At 35.2% G+C, this 24,753-nt stretch overlaps 1 protein-coding gene across 14 annotated transcripts in view; it reads left to right on the forward strand.

Annotated features, from left to right (window-relative positions):
* Positions 1-24,753, forward strand: part of LOC117223787 (phosphatidylcholine:ceramide cholinephosphotransferase 2) — a 51,499-nt gene that overhangs the window by 2,381 nt on the left and 24,365 nt on the right. Inside the window, exon 1 of one of the 14 annotated variants that reach the window (XM_076522708.1) lies at positions 675-769. The exons of 8 other annotated variants lie outside the window; for them this stretch is intronic. Coding sequence is in view for 3 of the 6 variants with exons in the window: in XM_033476294.2 (XP_033332185.1) it covers positions 22,153-22,199 (47 nt within the window). In the remaining 3 variants the exon portion in view is untranslated. Of the gene's footprint in view, positions 1-674; positions 770-3,876; positions 4,365-7,868; positions 8,104-14,559; positions 14,792-22,137; positions 22,200-24,753 lie in introns of those variants that run through there. 5 more of the 14 variants (XM_033476290.2, XM_033476295.2, XM_033476296.2 and 2 more) reach the window with 5 other exon arrangements.

Consider the following 24,753-nt stretch of genomic DNA (forward strand, 5'->3'; position numbering starts at 1 on the left):
CAAATATTTTGCTTACACTGACATGAACTGGCAGGACGATGACTATTTCGTTAATAGTATTACGAATTTCCGGGTATATTAGTTAGACAAAGCATAACTCATAATCTTTATGCATCACTGTGTGTGTGTATATTTACTATTAATAACGATATTGCGATACGTGCAATCACAAATAACATAGGGGTGAATAATTGATGGTTTGATTGTTTTTTCCATCACGGACATCTTATTCAAAACCAGATTGATCGTTGACCGTCGTAAAATTAATACCTTCCCGCAAGAAATCAGATTAAAATGTTTACTAAATACTTTCTTTCATTTAGATTTGTGCAAAATCGTAATGAGACCATAGCTAACGCGTTATTATTATATTCCGAGTTCCACTCTATTCCAAACTAGGGAAAAAAAGGGAAACTGACTAATAGGTCACGAGCACTTAAAAGAACCTGAGTCGGCTGTGTTCACATAACGAGACGATAACTCTGTCGTTCCGACGATCTCTGGATGCTTGTTCCTCTCTAATAATTGAGCCGCTGTGTTGAGACGTTTATATCGCCGTTTTTATGGAAAGCATATGGCCTTGGCAGTCATAAAACCTAATGCAAGTTGCATGATTCCGCCCATCTAACTCTCCTACCACCGGGTTTCTCGTTTCCAGCGACGCGACGAATCTTTCGCGTAGTTTCTTTACGGACAAGACATCGATTCGATGTCTCTCGCGTTCTCAGGGGGGCTGTTTATAACTGGGATTTCTAATTTGTCCCTTCAAGTAAGTCGGTAACATCTAACTACTTGGGAATGTCTATCTTTTCCGACGGGTTTATAAATAATTACATCGGATAATTTGTTACGAACGTTATGATAGCGTGACACAGTTGAGTACGAGTATACGAGTGCGATAATTCACTTCCGTTGTAGGTATTTCAAACCAATAGTGTTATTTGCGTTACGTTTTCTCTGTAAATACGTTCTCCATGTGCGGATGAACTAATCTCGGGCTAAGTGCGTTATCATTTTTTGAAACGTTCGTGCCGGGAAAGGAATGGAAACTCGATTATTGGTGCACCGCGTGTACTTCGGAATAAGTGATCGATCGTTCGCGGTTGCCTGTCGAAGGGCGACGGAGTTCAATCGAGATTCCTCCGAACCACCTGTGCGTGTTTCCGAGTGCGCGCGTGCTCGTGGTTTGTCGAGTGCACGTGCACCGAACGTACCGCACTGAAAACAAGCGCGGGCTATTTGACTCGTCTCGACTCGACTTGAGCGCTCACCTACGTTACGATTTCGAAATGTATTTTTGGCGTTGCACCTACCATGAGACCTTGTACGCTCATATCCAGCCTCCTACTCGATCAGTATGAATACAAATCATTGGGATATTCGAATACGACTCACATAAAATAATCTGTTCGGTCTTCCCTCGGTGATTCAATGCAGGGCCGGACTGGCCAGGGCGAATCCAGTGACATTATTATTATTATTATTATTATTATTATTATTATTATTATTTCTAAAGAACATCGTTGAGCTCGTACGCGTCGATTAAAATGAAACTTTACTTGTAACAACATTTCTGGGAATTAGCAGCATTTACATATACATATTTGTGTATACATAGATATTATTATTATACATGCGCTATGTATTCGGTCATCATAAATATTGAGCAAAGTTCGGCTAGGTTTATAGGCTTATGAAGTAAGGGGTAAATCAAAATTTTTAATAGTTAATTAATGAGATTATTTTATCTATAGACTGTGGTAAAATAAACTAACAAGTCAAAGGTAGTTTTTGATTTGCTTTTTAGATGAAACTATATAGTTCGATGTGACTGGCTATTTTTGTGAACAATTATTGACTAAATAATGTAAATATGTCCATGTTTATATTATTTACGGGACAGTGATTTGTTTTCAATCTTTTTCTACTGTGGGAACAAGTTTTGTACCCAAGGTGATCAAGTTATGTTGCTTATCTTAATTTACACAATTCATTGATTAGGCGGTAATAGATTCATATTAACAATAATTTGCGTACATCTGAAAAACCTTTGACAAATTAAATCAAGCTTCCGAAAAAAATGACGATATTTTTTACTGTGTTTACATCTGTGTTTATAAGAGAGCAAGATTTTGGATGTTTTATTGACATTTACTTGTAGATAAAATTAGACAGCTCTTAAAAACGATGATATTTCTGATGTTTATAAAACAATATAAACAAAACGTAATGCAAAAAAAAACACGAAAATCTGTAAACAGTACGAATTTGATAGAAGTAATAATATTTGTTATTATAATTGTTATAACAAACATAAAATGTAAACATTCTTTTCTTGGCATAGTAAATTGTATGATTTCATATTTGTAGGCACATTCATAAAATTTGCAAAATCTCTTGTTTCCTTGAAATATTTCCAACTTTCAAGATATATGTACAATAAGAAACTTATTTCATAAAATATTTATAAAACTAATAAAGACAGGATAAAATGGTGTGTATAGAAATTCTCGTTTTTTGATTGTATAAAACGAAGTGGTACATTCAAGTTTCTTTAATATTCATGAATAGCACCAATATTGCTTTAATGACTCCGTTTGTAATAAATATTTTTTGTTTACCACATAACGTTAGTTCTTCCTCCACAGCGAATAAAATACTACTTAAGTGCAGGCGTTACGTTTTGTATTTGTATAATATTTACTATAGATATTCTTACATCTTATATGTAGAAAGCTCAGCAACTTTTGATATTTTCATTATTTTGTAATTTAATAATCTTTCTGGATTTGAACTAAAATTATTTCACCATACAGAGCTTTTTAAACGTGAAAGATGAAAAGTGTGAAAGATAGTGACATTTAGATATGTTGACGAAAAGCGATTAGCTTCCATAGATATGCGAAGAAGTAGGGATACGAAGTAGGGAACAGTTGAACAAAAAAAAAGACGATATAGAATCAATAGTTTCTCATACATAACTTCGAGTTACAAAAGTATCAGTGATAGAAATATAACATATAGAGACAAAGTCCAATTAGGAAGCTCCAGCTTTTGCGATTCGCCTGTATACGAAGCGTGATAAGAAGTGACCTAACATACAGAATTACTTAACATTTCCCCGAACTCTAATCACAGAAAGAAAACTTCGTTTTACACGATTCTCTAGTGAAGCCGGTTACTGTGGGGTGACTAATTTTGCTGTGGCTTTGGTTTGTTTCCGGTCATAATTATCTCTATATTTATCGAATAAGATAATTAAGTTTTAAATATTTTTATTCAAACAGAAACAACACATACCAGAATAACAAATATTTTTTATTCAAACAGAAACAAACTGAAAGAGTAAGAAAATGTAATAATTTAATATTATTCGATAAATATAAAGATAATTATGCCGGAAAACAAAACGAAGGCACAGACAGCAGAGTTGGTCACCCCACAGTAACCGGCTCCACTATTCTTCTACCTTCCGTAACAATCGGCGTGTGCGAGCGACCGTGCAGCGTCTCTCCCGTTAGAAGTCGAAATAATCTCGTGTATATACGTTTCCGGGTGCCCCGGGTATTTCGAGAATCGTCGGTAACGCAAATCATGCAGACACCTTCGAACATGACCGAGCTCTGCCGACGTAGTTACGGGAACCGGCCAGTTTTCTCGACGTCGTACCTTCCGCGAGACCTAGCAGGCACCCGCTCGAATCGGGCTGCTCGTCTGAACGCGTTGAATATTCATCGTTGGAATCTGGATTGCGTCGGAGATCGATCGGTGGTGTCGTTAACGATGCGAATATAGACATCATTGATACACAGTGGTTGAGCGTCGGGCGCGACGAGTACGGCGCCAACAACGCGAGACGAATCACGACGCCCAAACGTGATTGAGTAATTACGATCGCGGCTCGGAACCCGATTCCTTCTGCCACTCGAGTCTCGTCCCGCGCCTTCTTGAAATCGGTCGAATTTTCCGTGCCGATCGACAGTAGTTCTCGATCGAGGACGACCTGGGTTTGGGCGCACCCTCGATCCAAATGATCGAGCGTCGACGAAGTTCTCAATTTCGATCGGAATTCGGAATTGCTCGTGTCTCCCAGCTTTCCGCCTTGCCGGGAGCCTAACTAAGTGCATATCGATGCGCATATAGGACGGCTATAGTTTTCAGTAATATGGTCGCTCCGCTCTTTACCGGTCACATACCATAGCGCAGTCTTTCTCTCTTGCTCCCTCTTTTCTTCGCGCCTTCGGCTTCTTTTTCCGTCTTCCTCCGTTTCCCTTGCCTACTTACCGCGAGCTCCGCTGCCCGTAGTACATATTTACGTTGCGTGCGAACATGAAGCCGGTGCAAACTGTTATTTTGCTGGACGCGTAAGTAAAGGATCCCGCCGGACTGATTTTCTGCCTGCTTTTGTTACTTTTCTCATCCTACGTAAAGCTACCATGATCGCAGTTGTCGAATACGGTTTTTCGTATTACTTGCCGATTTTCAGTCAGTTTCTTCTGGTCCGTTCGTTGAATTGCTTTACAATTGGTTTACACAGAAGAACGTGTGACAGAAAAAGGTAGCGCATTTTTGAAATTGCTCTTCTCTGCCAGTGCTGAGTTGCTCGTTCGCCCAAACGCGTTGTTAACGCGTTAACGCCAAATATTGTGTAAGATTGTGATTTTACTGGGTTGTGGTTCAAGATCAAATGTTTTCATTCTTTACATTTGGAACGGTTTTTTTCAAATTTTTCCATGTCGAAAGTTACGAAAGTGGTAATCGTTAAGTGATTTAGAAGTTCTTGAGAAATGTTCTCGAAGTGGGAAAGAATGCACAGAATATACAGAAAGGATGATATATATGAGTCTCATGAGGAACATGTGATTATTAAGGAGAACATCGAATCCTGTTGCAAGTTTAAAAGAGATCGCAATGGAAATTGGAATAGAAATTGCGTAGTATACAATATGTAAACACTTGAAACTAGGAAAATAATCGTAGGAAAATAATACCGTTGACAAGGGTACACAGGGAAGCTTGTTTGCAATTTTTCGAAAAGTACATTTGTCACTATTTTCACGATTTGAAAAAGGAAACGAGGATGTTAAGATGTTGAAATCGAAATGGAGGTATAATGATCTAGTTTGACGTCGGAAATTTCAGAAATACTGATATCAAAATTTTAAATGGTTACAAAATAGATCGAGAAATATGCATCTAAAATTATGAGTTAAAGTTTGTTTTCAATAGGACAATGCGAGAGTCCATATACCAAAATTTATGGACAAGTATCACAAATAGGAAAATATGCAAATTTTAGACTCACCAACAAGATCTCACAATTAGAACGTTATCGAAAGTTGGTAGACACAAGCAGAAAAATCGGTATATACTAATGGCAAACAATTCATCATTGTAGAAGAACTGAGAACAGTATGTGATCTGTTTGATACATAGATTGCCAATCATTCTATAATATTGTAAAATAATATGTTCCACACTGATAACCAGTTAGCTGTTTTTGACGAGTATATTCGTCATGCGTAAAAAGTAGTTACAATGTGATGTTTAAATTGCAATTTTAGTGAAAACTAAAATATATTCGTAAATTTTGAAATATCAAGACGAAATAAAACAAACAGATAAAAAAATATAAATAATTATTATGAAAAAACTGTATACAGCGTGAACGATGTATTATGCGTTGTTAGTCATCGCCGCATTGCTTACTTTTCGCGACACTTACTTTTTGCGTTTAATGAGGTCGCAACAGCTGATCGGTTAAGAAATGTGCTAACACATAACAAAATAGTTTGCAATTTGGTCTAAACACGATATACGTCGAAGAGGCAATGTAATGTGTTATTTCACAAGTTGAATAGAGTTATACCTGTATGGTGTGCTACCTTTTTATCGGGAGGTGTACCCGTACGATTATCACTTTAACCGAACTGCCACGTGGTTCGTACGTCGATGGCACAATTCTTCATCTATAGAGTTAAAAAGCAATTTTTATAGTGATATAAATACTGAGAGGAGCAAATTTTGTTGGAACGATTTTTTTTTTCACGCGCGGAAAGTCGGAATTAATTTTGTGTACGTTATTTAGCACCAGAATAACAAGACTCATCGAAAAGACGGGCTAAAGAGTTTTTAATATAAAATTAGTGAGATTGTAAAGAATCATTTCAAGCAAAATTATTACAAAATCAGAATAAATATATTTTCGCCATTTTTATCAAATAATATAAAATAAACAATTCATTGCTTCAGTGTTCGAAAAGAACTTTGTAGCTGTGAATGCTGTTAAAAGATTTTGTGGGATCTTTATGGCTGCTGTCTCGGCAGTCGGCGTTTTAATGTGCTTAATGGTACGTCAATTTTTGATCCTATCGTGCGACAAATGTCGTCGACCGACACGGTAAATTATGTCCAGTAAATTCATGATTTTAGATCGTGATTTATAACGGAAAGCGATCAGAAGTGTAGTATTCAAATAGTTTCTAAAGCCCACTGTATGTCGTCAGTTGTTCGCAATTAGGTTCGCATTAACGATATTCGAGGGTGGGGCACCTGGATAGTAACATAATAAAATTAATTTTCTGCACGTTATTATTTATAGTAGTAATTAGACTATGTACGCATTTATAACATTTATAAAGTACACGAAACAATATTTTTGTTTCATTGTTATTACAAGAAATTTCCTAATTCGAGAAACAAAATTGTTGTTTTATATTAACTTTAACAAAATAATTGATGAAAATCGAGATTCATGTGCGTTTATGTATGTATGTTTTATGAAATTTTGTCCATATTTCGACGAAGAGATACGTTATACAGTAACTTGGTAAAGATATAACTTGAGATTGTCTATGTTTCTTTACAAGAATTACTGCAAATGCTTATTTTTCCTTCAGATTTTGGAATGATAAAGATTAACCTTTCTCTCAAAATATTGTCATAATTTTCTAAAAATACTTCAACTATATCTTAAAAATACTTACAAGTAGCAGGCTACAAAGATCAGAGTGTGCAACAAATTTTACAATTTGTGCGTATGGCAGGGTTATACTGCACGCACTCCAATTATCTCAGTCTCATAATTAGACTGGGGATTTTATGGACCTGTGACAAAAAATGGTTAGACGTAGTTGAAAACAGTGAAAGTATTAACAGAATTGAAAAATTGATACAAGAAAACGAAATTTCTATTTTTGCCGCAGGGAATTCTTATCCTATTGCGTCTTTTAATGAATAAGCTCTGGTGACGTTTATCTCCTCAACAAATAAAATAAGTGGTATAAGTGGTATCAGCTTTTCTTGGGATGTTGACCTTTATTTTTTGTTTGTCGTAAAACAATGGTTCGGGGAACGTGTCGGTCCGTTTTTCTAGTCGCTTTTGTGGGAAACGTTTGCTCAGCTACGGCTTACGTAAGCGGGCAATTATTTTCTGTTTACGGTCGTGCATGTGTGCGCTCCGCGAGCGTTTTCCATGTTTGTAAAAGAAGGATGGAAATAAGTATATCATTGTAGACAAACGATGCGGGTGTGTTGCAAGTTATCGACGACATGTGTCGCTACAGTTGACATAGTTCGCAGTTTCGGGGAATTTCTTAGAGTTCACGCGTTGTTGCTCGTCGTCGTTCGCAGGAATTAATTCGTTACGGAGTATTTAACATCGAACCGTTGCGTTTCTGCGATGCCTGCTACACTCGATCGGAAATCATATTTCACCAACTGTATCACGTTCGGCCGAAAATAAAATTGTATACACATAATCGAGTGCGCTGCTGAGTCAGCAGGAACAATAGTAGCGCGAACGGTTGAAAGTACGAAAATTGAATCGGTCGCGCATTAACTCCTGTTAAATGTCCGGATTTACGTCGAGCCAAGACGACTGAAAGCAAAAAAGTGTCTGCTTGTTAATCGCATAATCAAGAACGCAGGAAATAAGTGACGCAGAGAAACTCGTTTCAAGTGCAGCGGAATTTACTTTGCAGAATAATATTGCGAACAGTTTGCAGGCGTTTGCTGACGATTTCATTCGCATAGCTTAATTGCTTTGGAGAGTTCTGGAATTTAATTTATTATCTTGAGGATCGACGAGATGACTGAAAACAGGTATTTCTGATTTAGCCTCCGTAACAAAAAGTCTGCACCTAATCGCAAATAATTTGTACTGTATCGTGATTCTTTTGTGAATGATGTTTATAATATGGAAGAAGCGATCAATATATGGTGTCAAAAATAATATTTTCGATATAACATTCTTTCATAATTAGAAGAAATATTATATCTCTCTAATTATATTGCGGACTTTTATGTAAATTCTCATTTGCATGAATTCTTTTATTAAAATCTGAAGAAGGAAAAGATTACTAACAGCAACTAGAAAATCCCTTGAACGTAGAATAATAATATATTTTATTTTTACCAATATGCAGGTTCGCTTGTATTTTAAAACCTTGCATACCTTGTAAACCTTGCATATTAGAACCTTGTATCATAAATGCATAAAGACTCTCAGTCTGGTTATTATGAAACTGCAGAAATGCAGAAAAATTAGTATTCAAAGCTTTCATTTAATAAAATTGAATTAACAAAATTTTATATAGCTGCAAATAGTCTGTCCTGTATTTCTGTGAACGTTATTATATCTTCGTAATCGTGTCATCATAAAAGTGAAAAAATCTTTTTTCATTGGAATTAAAGAAATCTTAATTATTAGCTTTAATTTTGAAAGATCACCTATGAAGATCACCTATTTAGGATAATGATTTAGAATATTTGTAGGATACCACAAATGCATAAATTTCTTGATATACAAAGTATTTGGAAAATTCCGAATTATTTGAAATCAAATGTTTGTAGCTTTTCATCAGAGTGTTAAATTAAAATCGCGTTCTGGAAGGAAGTATTCCAACTTTGGGGTCACGTAAACGTAATTGACGTATATATTTGTCTCTCGGTGATTAATACGATTCCCCGCGTTAAGGATTATTAGCATCGATTTGTTCTATCCGACTGCGTAATTGGTTTTGACCTTGACGGTTTCAAACAATTTCTCAAACAATGTTGCTCTGTGGATGTCGTGCCCATGGACTGTGAAAACGAATCGATATGGCTGACAATGTGCGTCGACAATAGTGGGAGACAATAGTTTGGATCGGTATTGCTGTGCGAGGAATAATAAGCCGGAAACTTGTTCTGTTGTTGACAGGGTTACTTAACAAAGTGTACGTATTAATTCAATGAATTATTGTTGTTTGTTAGCACCAAGAAACGCTGCAGATATTGTTCGTTTCACGATCGATGAACACATTGGACTTTTCTTAATTAAAGAAATTCGAGTCATTAGGAAATACACCGTACAATCAAGCAACCATCGATTCTTATTTTTCATTGTATGCACATTAATTTCTTGACTGCAAAATTTCGAAAACGCATTCCATAGTGGGTCATAATTAGACCGCAAAATCAAAGAGAGAGAGAGAGAGAGAGAGAGAGAGAGAGAGAGATAGAGTCTTCTACATTAATACTAGATTGGATTTACTCAGAGTTTATCGCAAAATTTCTCGTAGAAAGGTTTCTATAATTTCAATAGTGAAAGACAAAGTTAGAAATCATTCGTTTTGTCTGGTATGGTAGTTTTGGTGTTCATTGTAAGGAACAGGATTACAATAAATATATATTTCTTCGTTTAATAGTTTCAGTAAGTTTTTATAAATACTCAAAATACACAATTTAATTGTAACGAACTTTAGAAAGTTTTAGACAGCTTCAAATGTTAGTTTAATATTTCTACAAATGTCATTAAGTCTTTTTTACTACATTACTATCAAAATTGTGAAACACTTTTTTATTGCAGTTAAATCAGGTGTCTTTTTCAACAATATTTGGTCTCGGTAGAGTTTAAGAGACAGTTGAAATTTAATATGTTTACCTGTCTGTTAATTATTAATTGTGATTTCGATCCAACCAATTTTCGCGAGCCAGTGATTATTTTTAAAATCAGCACTCTAGTGTTCACTGCGCGAGACTGTTGACTATTATATGAATAAGTGATGCGTTATACTATACTAATTACAGACTATAACACTCTCTCTCTCTCTCTCTCTCTCTCTCTCTCTCTCTCTCTCTCTCTCTCTCTCTCTCTCTCTCTCTCTCTCTCTCTCTGTGTGTGTGTGTGTGTGTGTGTGTGTGTGTGTGTGTGTGTGTGTGTGTGTGTTCACATGTTACATAAAATTATATAAAATTTAGCTATAAATAGCAGCTATCAAATTTCTACTATTTCAGAGAAAATTGTTTTTAAACAATCTTGAAACAATATTTAAATGTTGTTATTAAGAAATATGTTAAGAAATATATTCATGCATTTGAGAGAATGTATACATACATAGAATGATCCTACATAAGAATCATTCGTGTAGCTTTTACGTTTTAACCAGAATAAATTCTCTTTGGAAACTCGACTTCTTTCCAAAAATTAAATCTTTTAAAAACTAATGAAGAAAGACGATTTCCAAAATATGCCTTACAAACTAGCTCGTAGATCAAAGAAATTCAGAGAGTTCATTCACTTCGGTATAAGAATTTCTCTTATCACATGCTTATAGAATTCGATATACATAGTTGGTTAGCATGATTATCGATATCACCGAATGTGGACGGTTCGTCACGTGATTGTGATTAGTAATCGCGACAAGGGACGTCCGTGTCATGCAACTTTTTGATGCGTCGGTACCGATTGCGCCTATCTATGTATACACGGTGAAGATATCTAGGACCGGTTCGACAGCGAAACAGGTATCTGTCGTTGTCGAAGCAAGTTTCGTATGGCGCAAACGAGTATTCGATTTATTCGAGTACTCGATTTTCGAATCGAATAATGATCGATCTTTCGAGTCGAGCAATGCTCGATCTTTTGAGCTACTTGAAATCGATGGACTGCCCAAAAAAATGCGATACTTGAAAAATCCAAACTATTCGAATACTCATGCTGTAGTTTATAAAGCAAGTTAATTAAATTATAGCGTCGTATGAGTGGGTTAAAATTGTGGTGGCATAAGTTACAATTGCCTTATTGTGTGAAGCACGGAGTGTTATTGTTTACTAACGTATGTATTGTTTACTGACCAAATTTCTTGTTAAGATAATTTACAGTTAAGTTAACTTATAGTAACTTTATCATTTATTTCACTTATCTTTTAACATTTTGGCATGTATAAATTACATTTTAAGATATAAGTCAACATTTTCGAAAATGTGACTTACGCCGCTAAAATTCTAACCCACTCATATAGTGCTTGATAATTCTACATACAATACAAATGTAAATATTCGAGTAATTCAAGTAATTCGAATATTCTCGAGCAACTAGAAAATTAGAGATCTGTTCGAACATATTCGAGTTATTTGAAAATTTTCGGAGTGAAATTTTTTTTTTATTTATTCAATAAATAGGAAAACCCTTAGGAGTAAGTGTTATAGAGTCATATTCGCAGGTAGATAAAGCGCAATAGGTATTCATATTGATGAAGACGTGATTTATACAATTCTGTTCGCCATAAAGTGTACGGTGGTTTTCGTGTCGAAGAAGTATTTTCGATTTAATAGAAGTTGCTGAACAACTTAAACAAAATAAAGCCAGTAATTTCGGGTAGACAATGAAGCTATTAAGTAAATACCTTGTGAGCAAAGATAATGTCATGTATTAAGATATTGCGTCTCCTTTCGAGCGGTAAGAGATTAAACTTGGTTTGATGCGCAATGTGATTCCCATCAAATAATGGTATAGGACATCCCATTGCGTAGGATGGTCAAACGTAGAAAGTGATGCTGAACAGTTTCAATCTGATTAGATAGATAACTCTGACAAGGAGATCGGATTAGAGATGTATATTCCAGAATAGGACGAATGAATGAGGAATACAGTAATCTCAGAGCATTTACATTCTTAAAAAAGCCTAAAGACTCTTGTACAAATCCAAAAGCTTGAAAAGTCTTACTTGTTATATTTTGTATATATGCATTGCAAAAGACAAATTAGTCGAAAAGTTGGACACCCTGATCTCGAACATCCGTGCAATAAGTTAAATTAACGTAGCCCAAAGTGTGATCATATCTAAACGTACTGTTCTTAAGCGAGAATCTATTTACAGTGTACTTCGAGACATTAAAAGATAATTTGTATCGTCGCACCATCTCTGAAGGTTGCGTAAGTCTGATTGTAAAAGTATCGCGCTACGGGGAGATTCAATGGAGTAATATCTTCAGTGAGATATCTTCGGGTCATTCGTAAACAATAAGAAAAGGCTGTACTTGAAGCAATTGGATATATCGTTTATGAATAATAAGAAAAGAGAAGAAGCTTTAAAGGCGTTGAATGCATCTTCAAGAGTAGCTTGCATTATTTCGAACAGTTCGTAGATTTCGAGTAACTTGGAATATTCAAACGATCAACTTGGCTCGAGCAATTTCGTTCAGCTCGGCTCGTAAAATTTGAGTGCGCGAGTACGCATATGTATTCGCACACTTCTAGTTTAGAATCTCCTCGCAGTAGAAGTTCGGAAATCGCGCGGTCATTTAAACGGAAAACAGCGTCATCTGGGGATTCGTCGGGCCGAGATGTCCGCATAGTGCGTCAATCGTTGTAGGTGGTACTGTGAATCAGTTACGGGGAAAGAGGAAATGAGTCACGAGCCAGGCCCGTTTATTTGTGACGTAAACACCACTTCTGTATCGATGCCGTGTTTTCGCGACTCGCCATGAATCGTCACGTTATGACGTTCCCGGCGTTCGCGAGGGAATGCGACTTCGATGTTGTTCGTGCTTGCTCGCCGTTCGACGGTATTTTCTCGAACCGCGGCTTCCAATGTCACGCGTTACGGTTCGGACGGTGACTATTAACCTTTTGCACTCGAAGCACTTTAGTTCTAAATCGAACAGTTTTTCTCTCTCTCTCTCTCTCTCTCTCTCTCTCTCTCTCTCTCTCACTAACAGTATTTCTATTTTAATTACTTATTCAATTGACGGAAATAGAAATTTTTCCATTATAAATATAATTACAAATATTATATACAACGAGATCCTTTTGCACTCGAAGCACTTTAGTTCTAAATCGAAAACAGTTTTTCTCACTGACAGTATTTCTATTTTAATTACTTATTCAATTGACGGAGATAGAAATTTTTCCATTATAAATATAATTACAAATATTATATACAACGAGATCCTTTTGCACTCGAAGCACTTTAGTTCTAAATCGAAAACAGTTTTTCTCTCACTGACAGTATTTCTATTTTAATTACTTATTCAATTGACGGAAATGGAAATTTTTCCATTATAAATATAATTACAAATATTATATACAACGAGATCCTTACGGTGACGATAATGCGATAATATAAAAAGATGATAAAGTAAAGTAAACAAGAGCATGTAATGCAAAGTGAAGAACAAAATATTGCAGGAAAATAGGAAAATGGAAGCTGTAATAATGATTTCGAATCATTTAAATTATTTCTGCTCTTTATTATATTTAAAGATAGTAAGATTTTCAATTAGCCTTAATAGCCAAAAGAGCGGAACGTTTGAAGGCAACTCTGGAGATAGAAAAAAAGTGTCAATGCCGTGCAAGGTTTGTTTTAAAGGGACCCGTTGAAATCATCAACAATCGCTTTGCCGACTGTGTCTCTTCCTCGACACGATTTCATCGACACCGCATTTCGCCGACTTTATTCATTCACCGACACATTTGGATGTCCGACGATCACCTCACCGACAACCATATCACCGACACATCTAGATCTCCGACAATTGTTTCACTGGCACCGAGTTTCGCCAACAATGTTTACATCTATGCCGTCGACCTCTACTGCGTACAGTGATCAGTGTTCGTGTTATGTTACGCATTAAATATTAGGGGGACCGGAAAGTTATGTCGTTTGTTTACATTAAATTCAAACAGATAAATATGTGCGCAGAAACGACATTACTTTCCGGCCCCCCCCCTCTCTCTCTAATATGTATCTGTTAATAAAGTTAATAAAATGTATAATATATTATGTATTTATTTGTTATTTAATAATATGAATCAAATAAAATAATAAATATAGCAAATGATTTACAGTATCATTAGCTTTGCTGTTTTTTTATGAAATGAAAATAACAAGTAAAAATTATGGACAAAAATTTGGTGTCGATGAAATGACTGTCGACGAATTTAGGTGTCGTGAAATCGTGTTGATGAAATGATTGTCGATGAAATAACTGCCGGTGTGGTAACAGTAACCCGTTTTAAACAGAATATGTAGTTCTATCCTTTATATCTTACCCCTCCACCTTGCGCGCGGATTATATCATATTGATGTACCTTTGTCACCTTTTTTTTCACTGTAATCATACTCCGTCCTTGTGTTCTAAGATTAAAAGTAAATTTAATCGTGCACCACTGATAGCATGCATGGAACAGCGCACATTACGATGGCTAGCCGCGCAGCCCCGCGTCGGCTACGTTTTGTCAATTGTCAATCAATTTTGGCCAATCACACCAGATTACAGAGCTGGCCGCACGGCTAGTCGCTCTTTTAGTCCTTCGATGTACGACCACGACCCAGCCGTATTTTGGTCGTCGTCGTGCCCGGGCCGTGCTAGTGCGCGTTTCGTTTTGGGGGGTCGATTTTGTTCGCGTCGCGTGGTGCTTGTTCGCCTGAAAAATGAGTGAATGACGGAATGATTGTGAACAGAAGTGCAAAGGAGTCTGTTAGCAACGAGTGCGGTGAAAACAAGAAGTTTCTCGATAATACTTGTAAGAACATTAAAACGCTCAGCGCGTTCATGTTTTTTTATTCTTAATTACTATTGGTCAGAGTTGGGCATTGTTTGAAGAATTTATTCGAATAAAATTTTAGCCAAGAAATATTTCGAATAAACTGTTTCGATAAAATTTTATTCGAGAAGTATTTTGAAAAATTGTGTTCGTAGAATTTATTTGAAATATTGCTTGAATAAAATTCTATTCGAAGAATTCATTCGCAATATTACTCGAATCAAATTTTATTCGAAATGTTATTCGAATAATGTCTAATTCTGTCGTTGGCCGACATTGTTTCTTTCATATCTTATCATAGATTAATGCGGTTTTATCGATTATATCAGTTTTATTCTGCATATACAGTGGAACCTCGTTTTATCGAGATCTGATTATCCGCGCTTTTTTTGATTAATCGGGGTTTTATTTAATTAACCAGGGTTTTATTTACCTGTGATTTTAATTATTCGGTGTGAGAATCGCGATACAATTAGGAGTTATTTCAATACAAGATTTTATCAGATCAGCATCAACAAAGATTCTTTCATAACTGAAAATTCGAATATGGATAATTGATCAACGTATTTGCAAGTATTTCTCCTGAATCTCGTATATTCTTTGATATGCATTTCCTATTAGTTCTCGTAATTCTCCTACATTATTTATGGGTGATAAGTAGGCTATTGTTTTTAAGTTAACTTCTTCGCATTCTTACAGTGTATGGACAAGTTGTATAATTTCCTGGCTTATTTCATCTTCGGATTGCTAAATTTTATTTAATATTTGAGAATTAAAAATTTTATATTTCTATAAGTTAAATCATGATTTTTTAATAGTACTCAACTGTGCCTTGTGCCACGTATTGGCACTCATATAAATGTTTTCTTTTATGTTAACTGATTTCAATGAAACTATAAGATCTTCATGTTGTAGAATATGCACCATCAGCAATAGTTTATAATTTCTCTTTAACATCATTAGCTGCATAAGCGGGAACACAATTTCTCGTTTGTTGAATGCGAAGGTGCGTTATCTGTAACTAACATGGCCTTTAGAGCTAGATGCTTGCTCGTATTTAAGAATGCTATTATATCTGTTACGAGATCCGGTTAATCAAAATCGTAGATAAGCGAACACTGGGTAATCAAAACCGAGAATAATCGGACGTCGGTTAAACGAGGTTCCACTTAAAAATTATGTTATACCCAGGTCTTGCCTATCCGATGGATCTGGATTTATCTAGTCTGTTTCGGTCCCGATGGGTCCGCAGAATCGAAGTTCCACTGTATTTTAAACACCCAGTTGTACTTCGACTGCTGCACATTTTCGGACCGCAGTTTTCTAAGCTGTGAGGATGGGGACAGAAATTGGTTTGTTCTAATTGGCAGACGATTCACTGCTGACACAGGATTCGCTCCGGAATTGAATGCACAGTAAAATTGTGGGGATACAAATGGTTATTTAGGGAGCAAGGTAGTACTGCATAGTTTGTAGAGCCACTTGCATGAATTGTCCAGTTTATCTAAAAACAATCAATTTCTAAATCAAAATCTAGCTACATCGAACTCTGTTATAAAGTACTGATATTTGCAAATTGCAAATATACATTTAGCAACATTGGGGAGAATACTGTCCATTACATTGGACAATCAGTACATTTTCCAAACTATGTGTGCATAATTATAGACTGAAAGTAACTTTTACATTGTTACTGATATCTAAACGAGAACTTAATAGAAAATAGAAATATACAAATATGATATTTTTTTTAGCTTAACAAAACGCCAAATTTGCATATTTCCATGTTGAAAATAATAGAAAATATAAATATACAAATATGATATTTTTTATTTCTAATATGGAAATACGTAAATTTGGCGTTTTGTTAAGTTTTTGTTTAAATATTGCTAACAAAATGTAAAAGCTACTTTGAGTCTATAATTATTCACACCACTGTAGCTGTAGTAATTCGGTCACTAAACTCCGCAGTCACGGTAATCACTCATAAATGTTTTCACGGTCTTCGAGCACCTTTCAATAATCATGCGAATTGGATCGAACGACGGTTTCGTCGATGCGCGCATGAGCACTCCTGGTCATAATATTATTGCGTAATTGCAAACTGCATCTTGTGGGCAAACTGCATCAGCGATTTGTTATTCAATTGTGGAGTCGAGTCGATCTTGGAGGAGCGAACGCCGATCAATAGGTTTTGCGGTATCTGCGTTGCACGGTATCGATTTGGAGTACTGAGTCGACAATTGCTTTCTGACAGTCGAGACAGTGTCTCGATGATAATTATCGGTCGGGGAGATAATAAATAACTGATGTTAAATAACCGAGATAATAAACTAGAGGCATAAACGAAACTTAACGTTTGACGTAACTGAGACAATTCCGATGATTGTTCAGACGACCGTTATTGTTGCTCGTTGATGGCAGTTATCCGAGCAATTTATGAAGTTTCTGTAGCACGACGCATGAATGCTCACAGTGTCTCGACACGTGTGACGTTTGCATCATACTTATTTTCGTTGATTGGTTTCATGATTCTTGTTGCTTTCACCCATCTGAAGTCTTGAATTACCGTCGCTCTGCCATATGTGTAATTGACATAATGATTTCTCATCTAGCCCGTTTGTCCTGGCGATTTTTCAGCGTGTAATTATATCGAATAACGCAGATAAATGCTACACGCTACTGCAGAAGATGGAATCGGATGATGTTGACGCGCAATTTCACAGTTCAAAGACGAATAAATATTTTGGTGCAGCACTGTTGTACATGTTTTGATATCGAATCGCTAATTCGTAGAATTTACTCAAAGAAGTAATTCGAAAGATTGATAAGTTTTTGATTGTTAAGAAAGATCAGGCATGCATTTTCGTATGAATTGTTCCCATCACATCGCTTTTATTAAAGTGTCTCTGAATATTAATACTTTCCATTAATTTTCTAGTGCACTTTGTAAGAGGAAATCGCTGTTATTTTTCTTGTCGGATTGACAATTGACTGTAAAGATTAATATAGCTATTGTCATGATCATTTATCGAACCGTGAAAGTGTCTGAAATTTTTACCTTCTTGAAGAATCCAATTTTAATTGTTGCTTTCGAACCACGTTTCGCAAATGATAATAACTTATCAGCTTTATTGGTTTTTTACGTATTAGAAATGGTTCTGTTTTCTTACACCTTCTTGCTTAAGTTATCTCTGTAACTTAAGTTATCTCTGTAACTTAAGGAAAAAGGTGTAAGAAAACAGAACCATTTTTAATACGTAAAAAAACTATAAAACTATAATTAAGTTATCTCTGTAACTTAATTATAGTTTAATTCTAATACGACTACTTACTACTTACATCTATGCCTGCTCTTTATCCAAGCACCATAAACTAAAATTAGCAACTTATAAACATAGACTACAATCTACTATTTTACAGATTTAAAAAATCATAAAATTATATTATAATCCAACAAACATATGTTTGACTCGCAAATGATAATACATATCTGATGGGATATACATAAATTGTTCGTGAACAAATACAAAGTGTCAAAACCTTTCTTCGGAAAGCTATGTCAAATTCGTATTTTATCGACCACCTAACTAACCGTTGAAGAAGTCTATTAGCGGAAGTAGATCATGTTCGATTACTGGTACATTGTGCTCAGAAAGAGTATACATCAGAGAAAAATTACATCGTCCTAGTTTCAGCTAATATTTCATGTGTCCAATCGATTCTTTTTGCTGAGCGCTTTTCTGATGGAAACGCTTTCTTGATCGTAACTGAGCTCTTTAAGCGTGATTGGAAATTTTATTATAAAATAATTGTAGGATAACTGTAACAGTACATACGTAACCATTATTATGATTAGTGTAGAAGTTATGCTGATTGCGATGTTAAATTTCAATATCTTTCTGTGTCTTGGAACTTTAAAACTCATAAATAGATTGCAGATCTTTACCCAAAATAAAAATTTTCTTCGTCGTTTGCTACAAGTAGAAGACAGACAGAAAATCTTTTTTAATAATCTCAATTAATCTGAAAATAATGCTGTCTTAAATCGCAGGAATTCATTTTTATCATAAGTACATAAAATCCGCAGTTTATTTATACAGCACTATCGCAGCACGACAAAATCTGTGATATTATTATTTTCTTGTATTTTAGTTATAGAAAACCGTTACCTAATCTGTATAAACGATTTGTATGTCATCTGTTTGGTGAGATAGAAAGTTCTGCGCATGCCGTATATTCATCAGACCTTACACAATCGGATTATTCCTTGTTTCTGCCGTTTAAACATCATTTAGCTGATACAGATATTAAATATTTTTACGTCTCCAGTTCCCTGAAAGATAATTCTATAAGGCGATCAAAAGTATTTCGACTCTTTTACAGCATACATTGAAGTCGTACACTTTATTATGGCAGGTTTTAATCGCAATTAACGAACTATGAAGTAAACGGAATGTTTCCATCATTGTCAATGTTTGTAAACACTATCTCGGGCAGAGGCAACTGCGGTAGAAGAATAGACGATAATTAAATCCTTTACAAAGATGTACAAACTTTCAAGTCAATTTTCTGGAAAACGGAGCCTTGGATAAAAAATGTTGTACCAAAATTTTTTTCTTATTTTCTACATTACCCCCCGCTCGGTTATGCTACCAATATAGTATGTTACTAAATTTTGCGCACGGTATATAATAACAAATTAATTCACGAGGTGCGATTTAGGTCACTAATAACGCATTCGACAACTTTCCCCTAATTCGTGATGCATATTTTTCGTTCTCCCTATCTCGTAATCGAAACAAAACTACACTGTTCGACGTTATGTGATCGAAGAGAGACACTCGATGCATGCAACAACGCAATCAGCAGCTTTCACCGTGCGCCGGTAACTAATTAAAAACCGTTCGCGGCGAACAATCATCTTGCGCTTTCGAAAAACCGCTCGAAAACAACGGGACTGACGTTCGTATTGCGTCACCATGTCCTTCGATTTACGGGATGCGCGATTCCATCGATTTCCTATACGTGTTTATTTCGGTGTTCGTCACGCTGAATAAATATTTGATATAACTCCTCGCGGAATCGACGAACGTTTAAATTTCAACAACGGCTCGCAACGAACGCACGAATTGATTAATCAATGCCAAGCTGCTTGAAAAATGGAGTATAGGATCAACGGCACGATAATCTTAAACTATATAGGCCGTGACGTTGCAGATACGGATCAATCTTCATGAAGTAGCGAGAAAGTTTATATATATTTTTTTCTTTTTTCGAAAGTCAATGGTTGATATCTCCATTTTTTATGATAATTTCAGCGGAGAATTTTGTAGCAATTTACTAGTGGGAGAAAAAGTTGAAAGTGGAATTCAGGTTTTCTTTATCGAGATGTAATAACATTTTTATGGAAACACAGAGTTGGCTGAAATTTTCGTTGAGAAGTTGTTCAATTTTAACGTTACACTATAGTTTCCATTATTTTCAACGCGCGCAGAATAATTTCAAAGTTGAAATTTATATAGGAGGAATAATTTATCTTGTACCTTCGATTTATTGATTTCCGAAATTCCAACTACTAAGAAAGAAATATTTAGTGTTAGAAAATGCTTTAAACAGATTTTCATTAATCCGAGAATTTCTAAGAGGAAGGCTCGCCGAACCCACAAGTTTAATCGTAAATAAATTAAATCGGTTTCCCATGCCCAGAGAATACTAATCAAATACTAAATCTTAACGTATAAACAACAATAAATAATTTTGTGGAAATTTTTGGCAGAAGGAAAATCGATTTAATCTGTCACGATCAAACTTGTGGGTAAGGGTCAAACAAAGGAGTCGTTTTAACTTTGTCATACGAGGCTTCATTTTCGAGAGAATCGAGTTTGAAACTTCGTTATGTACGCATGCACTTAGATACAATTTGGTTCGTTTGCCCGGCCTGTCAAACCTCATTCATATCCCAGTGCACGCGCACCTAACGAAGTTTCAAACTCGATTCCCTCGGAAATGAAGCCTCGTATGACAACATTTTATTATATATGTTCGGCTCAGTTTTATGTAAAGAATCATTTCTTTGCCGATTGTACCACGATGATCTGCCCGTTTTCGATACAGGCTTGAATCGAACGATACAAATCCAGCAACGAGAAGCGTTAATCTCTCGAAGAAAAATTATTTATTAGAAGAAAGGAATGAAAGAGCGATGATTGTTCACGAGCGACTGCAACGAATATTTATAACGTCGCATTGTTACCCCTCGATTATTTCGTTTTGTTGCGGCGTCATAAACTTTTCTCATTGTTCCTTTGAGACTTTGCTGTTTCGAACCAAGGTGAAAGTTTAACTGGAAACGTCGAATCGTTCGATTTTGTATAGGATAATTTATGAGTTCATTGTTTATAATATCTTAGTCCCTTCTTGGAAATTGTTGACTAAAAATCATTAATTTTTCATGGGACAAGGAAGAAATAATAGAAGTTTGGAGAAGGAATGGCATTTCATTTCTGCACGCTGCGATGTGTCACAGCATCATTTAAATTTTATATCGTTTTTGAATATTCGATGGACTGATATTATAAACTTGTTGACATAGTAATGTTGTAGCAATAAGAAACTGCTTTCTTGATTAACATTATTTATACATGGCAGGTTTCATGTATGAATGCTTTTTATGTATACGTATCCAAAAGCCAAATCTGCCAAAGTTATGCACCGCACTGTATTTACGAATTGGTACTGTGATAGCAGGAAGCACCGAACTCGACTCTGCGATCGTTCCCTCCCTTGTCAAGTTCCGCCTACCGACAGTGACGTATTATGCTGGAAGTAACTAGATACCTATAGTAGGAGAAACAACTATACCAACAATGTTTATGAATATTTTTTCCAGACGTACGACGACGATATTTCACAGTCAGAACTGTATCTGTTTCGCGACGAGACAAAGTTCAGTAAATCTCCGCATTGTGAAACTTGTTTCATTAGTAATTAAACGGATTGCAGTAGTTCGTCACACACAGATAAGCTTTGTCCTAAATTGATGGATAAAGCAGAATTATGGATCTGTTATTTATACTTATCGTTTAAGTTATATGTGGTTTGAAAGAAAAGTTCAATTTCGCAAAAATATCTCGCCGTTTAGAGGAAAATTAAGTTAAATTAGATAATATAACACTCAGTGATACAACCAGAATTTTCGAAATACGACAAATACGTTACTGTTTAATAATGTTAATTATTTATTAATATAGTGTTTATCAATCATAGAATGCGGACAATTTTTAATTTATTTGTGACTGAAAGTATAGCCGACCGTTGTAAACGATTATAAAATCAATATGTGTGCTTCACCTGTGCATCTTCAGATGGTACCGTTAGACAGAAGGTACGTTGACGAGTTTGCAATCTTCATCTGGATTATGTGCAAAAAAAACGAAAACAGACGAAAAGACGAATTGTAGATTAAAAACGCATAAAATAATTTCTTATAATTATATTTAGTGTTGTGCAATATATTTTAAACAAAAAATTGTTGCATTGTTGCCTTACATTGATATACGGACATTTTTCGAAAGGTGAATATTTACGTCCACAATTTGCGAAAAATTGTGATTTCAATATTTACATAAATAGCAGCGTCATTCTAACATTTGAAAAAATTATTATTACTGTTTCGCATACGTTGCATAGTCGATACAATTAGCAAAGTAAGGAAAAATTATAGAGAGTTAATTATTTTACCAAAATGTTATACTACTGCTCTATAAGTAAATTTCGAAGATTTGTCAACATCTCAATTAAACTTCTAAAAATTTCAAATTAATTCGAAACCAACCGCTTGGTACATGCATTTCACAGCAGAGTTGGTCAAAATTGTATTCGGATTGCGGATAAGAGATAAGGATTAACGAATACAACTTAATTCGACACTATCAAATAAATATCCGATGGAATAAAAATTGATCTAGATAACGGTCAACAATTATTCGTATTATTATTCGAATAATTTTACAATCTCTGTTTGAATAATTTATTCGCACAAAAAAATCGCACAACTTATAATGAATACATAATTGTTATTCGAATAAAATATTCGTCTAAAAAGAAACAATCGAAACAATTTGAATAGTGCTCAACTCTGTATCACAATCATTGTGACAGGAAATGAAGTTATCTTGAATTCGCATAAAATTAGCAGTGACCATTTCACTCTCAATTATCATCGATATATCAGTTTTATTGGTGTGCGATATTCCCTCCGCTCAACTAGATAATCTCGATAATATGCTTCATTCGTGCGCTCGGACGCAATTACGTTCGAGCCACAGTGTCCCACAGCCTCGTTAAAATATTGCTCACCTGTTGCAAAACTATGCACGGGGTGCAGTTTGGTGGTCCGCGATCGTCTTGCGTCCGATTCCACTGCTGTTCCTCGCCATCGAGTAGTAGACTTTCTCCCCTCGATGATACCGATTCATTGAACTCGATTGGATAATTTGCCGATCGTCTTTTAGATGGTCCCGAGTGATGAATATCCTTGCGAATAAGCTCACGATCAAACTCCAATCTAGTTCGACCGTGTTTCGTACTGGGTTAGGCTTGTGAACGAAATTGAGTGCGGGAACAATTGATTCTCATGACGCGATGAGAACATGTCTAACCGCAATTTATCGATTGAATACAGTGCTTTGAAGTATAATAACTTTCCTTTATAAGATTATATTGAATACGAATATGGAGAAATATGTACCGTTTAAACTCTGTAGATTTGATTAAATTTGTAAATCTTCAGAAGGAAAGAAAGCGAACTCAATTTCTCATTACGTTTGATGACAAAAATAGATGTTGGTCAGGGTTAGAGGTTCGCCACTAAATGACTGAATGATATAGAACAAAAATAACTTCCACAAACACACGTTTCTTTAATTTTTCATTATTTTCTTTGGAAATATAATCAATGGATAGTTTTCAGTATTATGTGTAAAAGACAATATCCCTCAAATGACAACCATTTTCTTGTTCATAAATACGGGCTCTTTCAACAAAAAATTTCAATGCAAGGCTTCCTCATGCAAGGTTTCATATTCTGAACGTCGGACTTTGGCTATTTGGAATAAAAAAATTAATGAATTTTGCTCTCTACTAGACATCACACGTTCCCATTTTAATCTCCAAGGGATAGAAAAAGAAAATAAAAGAGATTGAAAATGAATAAGTTATGACTTCTTCGTACTTTGCAGTTTTTCAGTAATCACCTTGTACAACCAAAAAATTAAGCATAGGGATGTGAAAATAGAAACTTTATTTTTCAGAATGAAGTTTACTCGAAAATTGCAGAAGTGCGAAGATTCTTTGTTATATTTAGTGAACAAAAGTTTTAAAATGGAAAATTGTACTCTTACTTAAAATTGGGAATTTTACTCTTACTTAAAATTGGGCACCTTAGAAGTCGAGGAAGAAAAATAGTTTTTTGAATCACGTTTAGCCTAAAAAAATATATATAAGCACTGGTTACTGAAATACAAAGTAGGCGTTAAACGGTGGTGTCAACGTTTTAACTAGTAATTGGAGCGTGAAACCGGTTAATGGAAAAGTACTGTGAATTGAAAGCGATTAACGTTTGGATATTTGACCGATTTTGAGGTTTCAGATACGTGTAGCGATATTGATTGAGATGACGCATATGTATGTATACATATTTGCACTAAGAAGATACGTACTTGTGAATTCCTATAATTTTATAAAAAATGGACATTCAATAGATAAGTTTGATACTTTATCGTGAAAGTAGATTTTCTGTTTTATGAGATTAGAATATTAATTATAGAACAGTTCTATTAATAATGAAAAAATACAATGAACTTATCTTGAAATTTTTTAGGTATTTTTCAACATTTTTTAATCAGCCAGCTTATAATTTTAATTTTATTCTTGTCTTC

Source organism: Megalopta genalis, chromosome 6 (genome assembly GCF_051020955.1).
Source record: "Megalopta genalis isolate 19385.01 chromosome 6, iyMegGena1_principal, whole genome shotgun sequence".
In the NCBI taxonomy this organism is placed as follows: Eukaryota; Metazoa; Arthropoda; class Insecta; order Hymenoptera; family Halictidae; genus Megalopta; species Megalopta genalis.